Source organism: Dipodomys merriami, unplaced genomic scaffold (genome assembly GCF_024711535.1).
Source record: "Dipodomys merriami isolate MVZ:Mamm:240054 unplaced genomic scaffold, mDipMer1.0.p SCAF_24, whole genome shotgun sequence".
Lineage (NCBI taxonomy): Eukaryota > Metazoa > Chordata > Mammalia > Rodentia > Heteromyidae > Dipodomys > Dipodomys merriami.
In genome coordinates this window covers 20,576,109-20,590,720 of record NW_027203826.1, presented here as the reverse complement: position 1 = coordinate 20,590,720, position 14,612 = coordinate 20,576,109, and the positions used below count along the sequence as shown (strand labels likewise).

Sequence of the window (14,612 nt, the reverse complement as noted above, 5' to 3'; positions counted from 1 at the left end):
GATTACAGTTTGAAGCCAGACCAAGCAGAAAAGTTCATGAGACTCTTATCTCCAACTAACTTCCTAAAAGCTAGACATAGAGCTATGGCTCCAGTGGTAGAGTGCTAGTCTTGAGCAAAACAGCTCAGAGACTGTGTCCAGGCCCTGAGTCAAGCCCAGGACTGGCACCAAAAAAAAAATCTCTCTTGAAGAATACCTGTGAACTTTTTTCTAAAGAGTGACACACTAGCAATCTTTCTTGTAGTTTTGTGAGTACTTAATAATTTGGGGAAAAAATAATTTGAGTGATACCAGGAATGCCAAGTAAGTTACATATTTTAACTAGACTTCTGCTTACTTTCAGCTCAACCTAGCATGCCTTCAGTTATTCTCATGAGTTATTTGTTACTACCAGGAGTAAAGATATTATTGGTAAATAAGTATCAAGCTGAAAATTGAAATTTGAACTCAAATCCCTGAATGAATTGTCCATTGGTTGGATCTGGCAATCTCATTGGGTTTTTGGTTTGTTTTTGTTATAATACTGACTTACCCTTTCTACTGGAAGTATACAACATGAATTATATAACTAAATTTATTGTTCTTCATATAAAATATATGTAGTTTTAAAAAAGCAGAGTAATTTCATATGAACAGATATGAATTCAAATTTATTAGATGAGGGAAGTTAATATATTTTTTTCAGCAGGATATGAGTTGGGAATCTCTTAGCCAAACTGCTTGGAATCCCAGTTACTTTCTTACTAGCTTTCCAATTTGGTATATTGATGGACTCTTATTTTTTACTTTTTTTTAAAATTCTGATGTTACTGGAGCTTAACTCAGGGCTTTTGCTTGCTAGACAGTCAGTCTACTACTTGAACCATACCTCCAGACCTTTTTATGCACTGGTTTTGTTTTTGAGTTAGGCTCTCACTTTTTGCTTGGGCCAGCACTGTACCATGATCCAACTATTTTACATTTCCTGTTATATCTTGGTACATACCAGCATACTCAGTTTCTTCCATTGAGATGGACTCTTGCAGGCTGGCCTGGAGCAGTGACCCTCCTGATCTTAGCCTTTCATATAGCTGGGATGACAGATCCATGCCACTGTATCCAGCTGTTTGTGGAGAAGTGGTTTTTTATGTATGCTTGAGCTTTCCTTGAACCACAGTCTTCCCAACTTCAGCCTCCCAAGTAACCTGTTTATCAGTGTGAGCTAACAGCTACTGGCTAATATATGGACAGACTTTAAAAGAAATGATTCCGAGTATTTGTTTAATAAATTAGTCTTATAACGAAACCAGGAAAAATATAGGTGAGGTTTCCATCTTTTCTTGATTGGTAAGGATTTTCTATGTGTTTATACAAATCCACATATACACTGAAACTCTAGTAGAATATGGGTAAGAACTTAAGCAGTTAACAAAACAGTAGGAACTGTCAATTGCTAATATGTATGGGAATAAGCCTTTCCTCACTAGAAACTTTATTTATTTATTTAGTTAGTTAGTTAGTTAGTTAGTTAGTTAGTTAGTTAGTGGTCAACTGACCAAACTCTGGGCCTGGGTGCTGTCCCTCAGCTCTTCAGCTCAAGGCTAGTGCTCTACCACTTGAGCCATAGTGCCACTTCCAGCATTTTCTGCTTATGTGGTGCTGAGGAATCAAACCCAGGGCCTCATGCATGCAAGACAATCACTCTACCACTGAGCCACCTTCCCAGCCCCCTCACTAGAAACTTTTAAAAATCGAGTTTGATAATACAGTTACTATTTTCACCAGCTGAAAATAGCACAGGTTTAAAATGATGTTTTGTAAATTGGCAGGAATACATTGAAATTCCAAATTATGATAGTGTTAATTTCAACCTTTCTTTAACAACTCGTCTAGTGGGCTCTGGTGACTTACATCAGGAGGCTAAGTTCTGAGGATTCTGTTTTGAAGCCAGCCTGAGCAGGAAAGTCTGTGAGACTCTTAACTAATCATCAGAAAGCCAGAAGTTGCAGTATATCTCAAGTGGTAGAGTCCCCCAGACTTGAGTGAAAAAGGGGCAGCACTCAGGCCCTGGGTTCAAGTCCTAATACCAGAAAACACACATAAAAAGAACTCTGCCATTTTTTGTCAAGACAATATTCATACCCATTAAATGAATAAATTTCTTTTTATTCACATGCCTAAGACATAGCTAGAACATATTAAAGAGAAATGATAAAATATTTAAAGCTAGATAAAACTGTCAATAGCTGTAGCATTTTGTAGTAGTCAAAGCTAATAGCAACTTAAGTATATCCTGATAAGAAAGAAGTTAAATAAATGTTTATAATGCTATGACTTTTTTTTTTTTTTTTTTTTTTGGTCGGTTGTGGGGCTTGAACTCTGGGCCTGGGCGCTGTCCCTCAGCTCTTCAGCTCAAGGCGAGCGCTCTACCACTTGAGCTACAGCGCCACTTCCGGTTTTCTGGTGGTTTATTGGAGATAGGAGTCTCACGGTCTCTCCTGCCCGGGCTGGCTTTGAACCGCGATCCTCAGATCTCAGCCTCCTGAGTAGCTAGGATTACAGGCGTGAGCCACCAGCACCCGGCAATGCTATGACTTTTTGCTGCTTCTTTTTAAGACCTAGTGGCAGAGAGTTGGCTAAAACCTATTCCCCCTCCTAAATGGCACATTAGAATTCAGATTTTATTTGCCTATTTCCTACCAGCAGATCATGAAGATCCTTATTTCCAGACCAATATTCTATATTATCCATCATAGTAATTTTTATTTTATATATATATATATATGAAGTGTTATTATTTTATTTTATATTTCCCCAGTTACATGCAAAGTTTTTTTTATAGTATACCTGTTTATTAAGTAGATTGAAATATTCTTGTATAGAAATGATTGTTTTTAATGTGAATTGAATATAATGACTTGTACTTGGAGGGTCTTTTGTTTAAAAGTTCTTCCCTAACTCAAATCCAGATATTCTGTGGCCAGCCTCACTGTCTCCTTTGCTAACTGCCACCCAGCCAGCTTTAGGTGCCACTGTGAAACTGCCCCCTCATCACTAAGCTGGCTGCTTTTCTTTGATTGGCAGTTGTCAATGCGTAGAAAGAATACTTCCCACCCTTTTTGTCCATCCATGACTCCTGACACTTTTCTGCTTTGACTTGTGTTTCTCTACTACACTCAGACCTAGCTGCCTTCTCTTGCCTTGTGTTTCTCTTTGTTATTTTCCATTCATATATTTCCATGTATTTCATTCATCTCCTTGCTTTTGTGGCTTTTCTAAGATTAGGCTTAGGATAGAACCAGTCCTGAACAGATCATTTGTTCTTTTTAAGTCTTTCAAATGGCATGGAGAAAGGCTTCTGATACAATAATGAGTAAAAAGCAAGATACAAAACTGCATACAGTATAAGCCCTATTATATGTCTATGCATAAGCTGGAGTGGATGTTTATACATGTAAGGAAAACATGTTTATATGACAAAATGTCAGTAAACTATTTCTGGATTGTTGAATTGTGGGTGATTTCTGTTTTCACTATCAAATTTCTCTGGGCTTCAAGTTCTACATCTCTTGTCTGGGGAATGTTTTTTTAGCCAGGCAATGTCATTAAAAAAAAAAAAAAATTGTTGCCGGTTGCTGGTGGCTCACGCCTGTAATCCTAGTTTCAGGAGACTGAGATCTGAGGATTGCAGTTCAAAGCCAGATTGGGGAGGAAACTATGTGAGACTCTTATCTCCAGTAAACCACCCAGAAAACCGAGAGTGGCGCTGTAGCTCAAGTGGTAGAGCGCTAGTCTTGAGCTAAAGAGCTGAGGGACAGCACACAAGCCCAGAGTTCAAGCCCCATGACTGACCAAAAAAAAATTTTTTGTTTTCAGCTGGTACTGGTGGCTCACACATGAATCCTACCTACTTAAGATACTAAAATCTAAAGGATCATGGTTCAAGGCCAGCTTAGGTAGAAAAGTTCACTAGACTCTCATCTCCAAAGTCGCCAGCAAAAAGCCTGACTGGAGGCATATCTCAAATGGTAAAATACCACAAGGGCCGAGCAAGTTTGAGTCCCTAAGTTCAAATCTCCCTTCCCAGTACCTCAAAAAAAAAAAAAAGATTGTTTTCAACTGCATGGTAATATTTAATCATTAAAGAGACCATTAAATCTGAGTTGCCCTGTTCTTTTTTTTTTTAATTATTGTGAAAATACTGTACAGAGGAGTTACAATTACATGGGCAAGATAATGATTACATTTCTTATCAAGCATTGTAGCCTCCTCCTTTGTTTCCCCTTCCTATCCTCCCCGCCAACACCCCCGCCCCGCCCCCCACCCGAAAGTTGTAAAGTTCATTTTCGACATAACGACTTGTACATCTCATTGTTGCAATGGGTCCACCTGTGCCCTGTTTGTTCTTTTAGGTCCATCTGCATAGTTTTGTCAGTGTGCTATTTTATATAAGCTTTAACCTATGAACTTAAGTCCAAGTTTTTCTAATGCTTCGTTTAATTTTTAAATTTTTACTAGGAAAATTTCCTAAGTAGAGGTAGAAAGGATAATATAATGATCCCATATCCCCATTCCCTAGATTCAACAGCTATTGACATTTGGTACAGCTCACCTTTTATACCTTTTTGCTGGAGTGTAAAATTACAAACATTTTGACATGATATGCATAAACGTTTATTCTTTAAAAAAAAGATACCATCTAATAGGATTCACCACAATTTTTGAGACTATTATTTAAAGTTAATCCCCAAATATTTTTTTACTTTTCTTCTTCAACTTTCGAAACCAGGATTCTGGGCTTCCGCCGAGCTCCCTTGGTGGTTGGCAGATTTGTTAATCTTCGGACAGAAATCAAGCCTGTTGCCACGGAGCAGCTGCTGAGCACCTTCCTAACTGTAGGTAAGAAGATTATAGAGGACTTCTAGATAGGGGAAGAGATAATAAGTTAAATGAGGTATCATTGAGCAAGCTGGTTTGTGTCTTTTAGGACTTGAAGAATTCAAGGGAATGTAAAAGCAAATAGGCAACCTGATCTCAGGTTAGTGGGGGAATTGGATATAAAAGTAGATAGCAGAAAATTGCAAGTTTTCCCCATGTACTCTCAATAGTACTTCTACAGTAGAAAGTATGAAGTTATTTATTGGTAGTGAAAGTAAATGATAACTTTATTTTCTTCTGTTTAGTTTTACTACTAAGTCTCAAATCCAGGATTTTGCCTAAAATGAGTCTTCATATCATTGGCTCTGTTATTTTCTCAAACGTGGTTATTTTCTCAAGTGTGTGTGTGTGTGTGTGTGTGTGTGTGTGTGTGTGTGTGTGTGTGTGTGTGTGTGTGTGTGTGTGTGTGTGTGTGTGTGTGTGTGTGTGTGTGTGTGTGTGTGTGTGTGTGTATGTGCGCGTGCGTGTGTGTGTGTGTGTGTGTGTGTGTGTGTATGCTCAATTGAAAACTGTCACCTAAGCCGGGCGCTGGTGGCTCTCGCCTGTAATCCTAGCTACTCAGGAGGCTGAGATCTGAGGATCTCAGTTCAAAGCCAGCTCGGGCAGGAGAGACCATGAGACTCCTATCTCCAATAAACCACCAGAAAACTGGAAGTGGCGCTGTAGCTCAAGTGGTAGAGTGCTAGCCTTGAGCTGAAGAGCTGAGGGACAGCGCCCAGGCCCAGAGTTCAAGCCCCACGACCGACAAAAAAAAAAAAAAAGAAAACTGTCGCCTTAGAATTGAATAAATCTTGAGGCAACTCTGTAAGATAATGAAACATTCCCTTGTAGGGTGGCTTTTGGCGCTGCCTTTCCTACTCTGCTAGGATTCGTTTATAGCTCACTATGCATAAAACAGGCTCCAATTTCCATTATCTCACTCTCAGGCAAGGGACATGAGCTAAAGTTCTCATTCTTGTTCTGATTAGAAAGCGAAAAATTCACAGGTGCTATGTCTTGTTTCCTCTTCATGGTGACTATGGTTTTCTTATATATCATAAAAGCATAGTATCACTGATTTGTTTCAGATATTTTCTTTTTTTGCTGGTCCTGAGGCTTGAACTCTGTGCCTAGGTGCTGTCCCTGAACTCCTTTTGTTCAAGGCGAGCACTCTGCCACTTGAGCCACAGTGCCACTTGTGGATTTTTTGAGTAGTTTATTGGAGTTGAGTCTCATGTAGTTTCTTGCACGGATTTGCTTCAAACTGCGATCCTCAGATCTCAGCCCTCCTAGTAGCTCGGATTACAGTAGTGAGCCACCTGCACCCAGCTTCAGATCTTATCTGTTCTTTGCTTTGCTTTGCTTTGCTTTAATTGGTGTGAGGCTGGAGTCTGGGCCCTGTCTTTAAGCTCTTCATCTTAAGGCAAGCACCCTATCACTTGAGCCACAGATTGGAGATAAGAGTCTCAAAGACTTTCTTGCCTGGGCTGGCTTTGAACCTCAATCCTCAGATCTCAGCCTCCTGAGTAGCTAGGCTTACAGGCATGAGCCATCAGTGCCCAGCATTTTGGCCTATTTCATGTTGTTGAATTTTAAAAATTGTTTCTCAGCTAAGAGGTATGACTCAGTACTCCAGCACTACAGATTATCTCACTCTTTACACTCAACAGTTGAGCAACTAACTGTTATCTCCATTTTCTAAAGAAGATATGGAGAGGTGAAAGGATATACCTAATCTTGTCATCTCTTAAATCCTTTATGTTTTAAGACTGAGGTACAGCTCAGTGGTTAAGTGCTTTCTTAGCATTTATGAAGCTCTGGGTTTGATCCCAGCACCCCCCAAAGAGAAATATATATGTATGTGTATGTGTATATAATAATGCAATACATATTTTATATATAAATCTAAATATGCTTAGTATTTGTTAATATTTAAATCTAGAAATCTAACTCAGACCCAAAATTCTTAACTGATACACTATATTTTGTGTGTGTGTGTGTGTGTGTGTGTGTGTGTGTGTGTGTGTGTGCGCGCGCACGTGTGTGCAGTGTGCATGCTTGAACTCAGAGCCTGCCCTTTAACTTTTCCAAACTCAACTGTTCTAACACTTGAGCCATAGTTCTACTGACATTTTTTTTCCTCTTTTGGGTGGGGGGGAGGTGGGGGGTCCGGTCGTGGGGCCTGAGCTCTGGGCCTGGGCACTGTCCCTCAACTCTTCAGCTCAAGGCTAACACTCTACCACTTGAGCCACAGTGCCACTTCCAGCTTTTTTCTTTTTGCTTATGTGGTGCTGAGGAATCGAACCCAGGGCCTCATGCATGCAAGGCAAGCACTCTACCACTGAGACACCTTCCCAGCCCTACTTTTTTTTTTTCTTGATGGTTAATTGGAGATCAGAGTCTCACTGACTTTCCTGTCCAGGTTGGCTTTGAACTGGGATCCTCAAATCTCAAAATTCTGAGTAGTTAAGATTATTGGCATGAACCACGGGTGCCAGGCACAACTAACAGGTTTCATATAAGCTATGTTTTGTTTGCTTGTATGTTATTGTTGTTTATTTTTAAACTAGAAACTGAATGTGAGTGTGTCCATTACTACTTAAATGTCATTGTTTCTAGGACAGCATAGGATGTGTGTGTGTGTGTGTGTGCATATGAATATCTGCATATGTATCTTTTCTGTATCTCTAGGTATCGATTAAGACTTTTTATTAAAACCAGTATCTCCAATTCTAGTTGGTGATAGGTTTTAGACTGGCCATCTTCCTGTCGTATGTTCAACTTCTCCATCTATGAGAAACTTGGTTTCTGTTATCCCCAATCCGTTGACTTATTTGCTTTTCCCTTCTCAATATATATAACTGAACTGAGCACATGTCCCCTTTCTTCTTCCTCTTGGTACTTTAACCAGAACCTCTTTGCTGCTGAAAAACAAGAAAATACTTCTTTTCTTTAATCAGAAGAGTTTACAAAGGTTCTGTGATGGTAGTTGACTTCTGACAGATGCCAGATAGAAGAAAGAAGGGAGATTTACTTTCTAATATGTGCCTGTTTATACTTTTTGGATTTTTTTTATATACCATCTGAACTATATAATAGGAAGTTCAGGATTTTCACTTTCTTAAGGCCTGCTTACATTGCTGCTTTCATTTCCCTGTTTGGGGAGATTTGGGAGTTTTTGTTTTTGTTTTTTTCTTTAAGTGTGTTTGGATCCTTTCCATCCTTTAGGAAACAATACTTGTTTCTATGGGAAGTGCTATTACTGCCGAGAAACAGAGCCAGCATGTGCCGATGGAGACACAATGGAGGGATCTGTTACACTTTGGCTCCCAGATGTGTGGCCTCTGCAGAAGCATCGACACCCCTGGGGGAGGACTTACAGAGAAGGCAAATTAGCCAGGTAAACGTTCCTGTGAGCCACTACTTAATTCTTCCAGTGCCAGGCCGGATGCCAGTCCTAAATAGAAGCCAGCTGTTCTGTCTACTCAGCTCCCAATTTTACATCTCACAATGTAAAATGTGTTCAGCCCATCTCCAAAAGTCCTGAAAGTCTTTAACTGTGCCAACATTGCTGAAAAATCAGGGTTCCAGAGTCTTCTCCAAGACTCAAGGCAGACTTTTAGCTGTAAACCCCTGAAAATAAGAAAAAAGGAACAAGTTACATATTTCCAAGATAAAAATGATGGGCTGGGAAGGTGGCTCAGTGGTAGAGTGCTTGCCTTGCATGCCTGAGGCTCTGGGTTCGATTCCTCAGCACCACATAAGCAAAAAGAAAAAAGCCGGAGGTAGCGCTGTGGCTCAAGTGGTAGAGAGCTAGCCTTGAGCTGAAGAGCTGAGGGACAGTGCCCAGGCCCAGAGTTCAGGCCCCATGACCAGACCAAAAAAAAAAAAAAAATGATTACAAAGGTAAACATTCCTAATCATTTCAAAAATGGAGAAATAGGAAAATGAAAGGATTGGACCAAAGCAAGACTGAACTCCAGAGGGGCAAATAGTAAATCCTTTAAGCTCCATGACCACCATCCAGAGCATACAATGGTATAATGTGAACCTCAGAGACCTCGGTCAATCCCACCCCTATGGCCTAGCTGGTTATAGCCCATATGGCTACCCTCTTGGGCTGGCTCGGCTTACTGCCTAGCACTTCAGCAGATAGGCATTTTATTGTTCTTGCATCTTATGACTTCCTGTAGTCTCCATTGTAGCTTTGGCTTCACTCTTAGAGTTTTATGTAGAAGCTACTTGCAGAAACTTCCAGGCCTTCGTTTGAAATTTCAATGGAAACCTCCATAGCCCCATAATTCTAACATTCTATATGGATGCTGCTGCTCTCTGTCACAGTAGCCAGGCTGCTTGGACTGCTGCAGCTTCTGAGTGTCTTTCTCAATGGCTGAGTAATTCCCTAGGTTCTCGGTTCAGCCTGGCATCTCTCCTGTTGTTACAGAGTTCTTGACTCCTTTTTGATGGTGCTAAATATGTTGACTTGAACTTTATATGCCCTTGTTTTCTTTCAGACTACAAGTTTCTTTATAATTCTTTCTGCTCTATCTTTACTCCTGTTTCTCATAGTAAATACAGTTAAAAGAACCATTCTGCTGCGTTCCCCCAACATATAAACGATTCTGCACCTTTAAATTTAGCTTTTCTGCTAAATCTCAGGGCATAGAAAAAAATGTAGACAAATTCTCAGTCAAATGTAATATGAATGGCCTCTAATCCAATCCCCAATAGACCCTTCTTTCCACCTGAGATTTCAGTCAGCATAGCCTTTTCTATCCCAAAATCACCCATTAACTTTTTCTTCCAGCATTCCAGCCTTTCTTTAGCCTGCTTCCCCAAACTTTTCCAAACTCAAAAGGCCTCTGAACCACAGAATACCCAAGATAAGTAAATTTAAAAAGAGGCTTTTTATTAGCTCGTGTTTCAGATCTTTTAGCCTATGCTTGGTTGGCTCCATTGGTTTTGGGACTGTGGAAGGGCAGAGCATTACAATGGAAATCTGTTGTAGAGTAAAGCTGCTCACTTCATTATGGTCAGGAAACAAAAAGATAAAAGAGGTAGCATTTGGGTCCCTATATTTCCTTCTAGTCATGCCCCCAGTGATTCAACTTCCTTCCACCTGCCCTTATCCTTCAGTAGCAACACTGGCTACAACCAGTCCTTTAGCACATGGTCTTTGGGTGACTTTTAAGATCAAAACTAAATAGCCAGGTGTAGTGTTGGCACTCAGTAATGACCCTTGTGATGTTCCTTGTCTCCAGGTGGGAGTATGATGAGAGTTACTGTGATGCTGTTAAGAAAACATCCCCATATGACTCAGGCCCACGCCTTTTAGACATCATTGATACTGCAGTCTTTGATTACCTGATTGGCAATGCTGACCGACATCACTATGAGAGCTTTCAAGATGATGAAGGCGCTAGTATGCTAATCCTTCTCGATAATGCCAAAAGGTAAGACAAGCAGGACTATCGTTAGTCGGTTTCTGTATACGAAAGGATATTCTAGGGCATTGTGTTAGTCAGCTATGAGTCACTGTGACAGATACCTGAGATAAACCAATGTTAGGATGAAATGTTTATTTTGCCTCACTGTTTCAGAGATTTCAGTCAATGGCTGGTGGGTTCCAAAGTATCTGGGCTTGTGATGAGGCTTGAAGCATGTAGTGGAGCAAAGTGCTCATCTCATAGCAACTGGGAAATGAAGAGGCCAGAATCCCAGTACCCTCTTCAGCTATATATCCCCAATGGGATCTATGACTTTGTTCTACCAACTTCTAGTAGCACCATAGGCTGGTCACTTGTCCTTTGTATATGAGCCTTTGGAGAACACTTTAGATGTACACTAAAGCAGGTATCTAGAGCACAATTAATTTTTTTAAAAGTCCTCCTTTTTCCACTTAGAGCCTTAGCTCTTGGTATCCCTCCTTCCCTTCACCCTGAGTAATTTCAGAGTACAGGAAATGCACCTTGAAATGCTGTTGAAAACTAGAAAGGTCCTCTTTACAACTAGAAGCCAATTTATCCCTATCTATATCATTCTTGGCTATGATGTTTATATAACCTCAAATCTGAGAAGTTCAGATTTAATGAAATATGGAATTCATTTATGATTATATGGAATCTCAAGGTTTGTGCATTTTAAGCATTTGATGGTATGTTTTATTATTTTTAAGACCGCTTAAACCCATGAGATGAGCAGTTATACAGTGATTTTATATAAAGACGTTAACTTTTAAGACAAGCTTATGCATTTTGAACAAATAGAACAACATCCTTATTATTGTAGGCCTGAGTTATTTAGAGAGCACATTTTATTTCCATTTTGCTCTCTGCATTCGCCAAGGGAGCCAGTTCAGTTCAAAGAAATACTTCAATTACACGATATAAGTGTTTGCTGAAGAATGCTTCCTTAGAGCCCAGAATTGCCCAGCCCTGGTTACTTCTGCAACCCAAGATGCTGGGAATAAGCTTAGGCATGGCTCCTCAGCAAAGAATGCTTGAGCAGCATTTGTACCATCTTCTACTGAGCAACAGGCACCCCATGCTCTGTGAAAGTTCATGATAGTTACAGAAAGTAAAGGGTCCATAAACAACACTACTCTTCTGACCACAGCAGGTAGTGATCAGTCCTATATTTACTCCTAAACTTTATCCTTACTTGTAAAAATGGTAGTTTTTTTGCCTGTCATGGGCGCTGTCCCTGAGCCTCTTTGTGCTCAAGGCTAGCATTCTACCACTTGAGCCACAGTGTCCCTTCCAGCTTTTTCTAAGTAGTTTATTGGTGATAAAGCGTCTAATGGACTTTACTGCCTAGGCTGGCTTCAAGCCTCAATCTTCAGATTTCAGCCTCCTGAGTAGTTACATGAGCTACCAGCCCCTGGTGGCATGTAATACCTTATATGTCCCAAAACAGTTACTATCTTAATCTCTTTAAACTGTTGGAACAACGGTTACTTATAGACAGCAAAATTTTATTGCGCACAGTTGGGAAGGGTGGAAAGTTTTAAGAACAAGGTGCCAGCAGATTCATTATCAAGTGAGGAGCCATTCCTCATGGATGGTGCCTTCGATGTCCTCATGTAGTAGAAGAGGTACACAAGCGCTGCTGGCCTCTTTCCTAATGGCACAAATCCATGCATGAGATTCTTTCCTCATGATGTAGTCACTTCTTAAAGGCTTTACCTCTTAATAGTGTTGCATGGGGGGGTTAGGTATTAACATGAATTTATGGGGTGGGGATACAAATATCTCATACTGTAGCAGCTGCTTTCCCTATTATTATTGGAGAGCCTACCGTGTACTACGAGGTAGCAGACCTCCATAAATTAAGGTGAGATTTGGGGAAAAGAGTGAAAGGTTGACAAATTCTCCCTAATTGCTTCTCTTTTCCCAGTTCTGAATTGTCCCCCCTCTCCTGCTGATGGAATCAAGGCTTTGAACCCTCAGCTTTCTTGCTCACAACTGATGCTCTGCTATTTGAGCCATACTTCTATTCTGGTATTTTACTGGTTAATTGTAGATGGAGTCCCATTAACTCTTCTGCCCTGGCTGGCTTCAAACCAACTTTGAGCCTGACTAGCTAAGACTGCTGGTATGGCAACGATTGCTGGGTTCCTAATACCCTTTTTTCTGGTGCTGGACCTGGGGTTGGAACTCAGGGCCTAGGCATTGTCCCTGAGGTTTCTTTTTCTCTACCATTTAAGCCATAGCTCCACTTCTGGTATTTTAGTGGTCAACTGGAGATAAAGTCTCATGGCCTTTCATTTTCTGGTTAATTTCAAACCTCAGATCTTTCTCTTTTTTTCTTTTGTTGGTGGTGGTGGTCATGGGCCCTGAACTCTGGGCCTGGGCACTGTCCCTCAGCTCTTCAGCTATAGACTAGCTCTCTACCACTTGAGCCTCAGCCCCACTTCCAGCTTTTTCTGCATATGTGGTGCTAAGGAATCGAACCGAGGGCCTCATGCATGCAAGGCAAGCACTCTACCACTGAGCCACCTTCCCATCCCCTCAAACCTCAGATCTGTCATGAGTACCTAGGATCTCAGGCTGAAGCCACCAGCACTTAGCTCTATTCTTTCTTTCTTTCTTTCCTTTTTTTTTTTGGTTGATCGTGGGGCCTGAACTCTGGACCTGGACACTGTCCCTCAGCTCTTCAGCTGAAGACTAGCGCTCTACCACTTGAGCCACAGTGCCACTTCCGGTTTTCTGAGTGGTATATTAGAGATAAGAGTCTCACGGACATTCCTGCCTGGGCTGGCTTTGAACTGTGATCCTCAGATCTCAGCCTCCTGAGGAGCTAGGATTACAGGCGTGAGCCCCCTGGCACTGGCTCTATTATCATTTTTATGTATGTATTGAATCAGTGTTTTCTTAGCCATTGTGAAGACTCTGACTGCAATTTTGCCATTTGAAACTTTGCCTATATTTGCACCTTAAGGAATAGGATATTGGTAATTTTGGAGTAGAACAGTATAGCTTGTTTTTTTAACTAATGGCCATCTGCTTGTTTGGGAGAATACATAAACAAGGTTAAGAGTTCTCAAGTTAAGAGGTTTTCACGCTCCATCCCTTTGGTTTATGAACTCTATACTCTGTTGCCATAGTTAGACTCTAGCAGCTTGCATACAGTATCTTAGCAGGAAATAGGGTCCTTGTAGATGAGTTATTTGTAGATACTTCAGTACAGGCTGTTACTGATGCTGTGTCTAATTGGTCATGCCCTGCTTATTTTTAATTTAAATGATTTTAGCTGCTGGAGCATGAAATTATCTAGGATTATATTTGGATTTCATACAGAATTTGCTGTTGCTTTGATAATGAGATGAGAACTGATACTTCCACCTAATTCACTAAGTTTTAATTTGGTTTTCAGCTTTGGGAACCCCTCGCTGGATGAGAGAAGCATTCTTGCCCCTCTCTATCAGTGTTGCATGTAAGTTATGCACAGCAAACGCATGTACCTGCACTGCCTTCTTTTTCAGGTTCGCAGAATAGCAGTACATAAGTTTTCTTGATTTTAAGTCTCTGAACAGTGCTTTTCATACTTTTTTAATCTAAAACCCTGGACATCCTGAGATCTTCCTGAACCAGGGAAAGGTAAAGTAATTCAAGGCTCAGAATTCATTTTTAATATTGTATGAATAGAAGTTCATAATCTCGTTAGTAATACATATCTGTGTTTGGTTTAATATCAAAATATAATCAACTTCCTCACATGTCCTACCCCATTGTCCTCAAAATTTAAGTAAAATCTATATACTTATTGGCTACAGTCCTGTTTCTTTGGGGCTTTCAGTCCCTTGCCCATCACATCCCTCCTGTGTTTGCATATCTTTGTTTGTTTTGTTTCTTGTGCTAGTACTGGGACTTGTACGCTACCTGGGTGCTGTCTCTTTCCTCTCAAGGCACGTACTCTTATAATTTGAGCCACAGCTTCCCTTCTGGCTTTTGGCTGTTAGGACTTTTCTGATCTGACTGGCTTAGAACCTCAATCCTTGGATCTCAGCCTGCTGAACAGATAAGATTTATGGCATGAGGGCTAGGAAGATGGCTCAGTGGTAGAGTGCTTGCCTTGCATGCGTGAAGCCTTGGGTTCAATTCCTCAGCGCCACATAAGCAGAAAAAGCCAGAAGTGGCGCTGTGGCTCAAGTGATAGAGCGCTGGCCTTGAGCTGAAGAGCTGAGGGACAGTGCCCAGGCCCAGAGTTCAGGCCCC

At 40.8% G+C, this 14,612-nt stretch overlaps 1 protein-coding gene across 5 annotated transcripts in view; it reads left to right on the top strand.

Moving 5' to 3' along the window:
* Fam20b (FAM20B glycosaminoglycan xylosylkinase) overlaps positions 1-14,612 on the top strand; it is a 42,979-nt gene that overhangs the window by 21,217 nt on the left and 7,150 nt on the right. For all 5 annotated transcript variants that reach the window (XM_070034376.1, XM_070034372.1, XM_070034374.1 and 2 more), the window contains 4 exons: positions 4,769-4,878; positions 8,125-8,296; positions 10,158-10,349; positions 13,771-13,830. In XM_070034376.1, the coding sequence (XP_069890477.1) occupies positions 4,769-4,878; positions 8,125-8,296; positions 10,158-10,349; positions 13,771-13,830 (534 nt within the window). The remainder of the gene's footprint in view (positions 1-4,768; positions 4,879-8,124; positions 8,297-10,157; positions 10,350-13,770; positions 13,831-14,612) is intronic.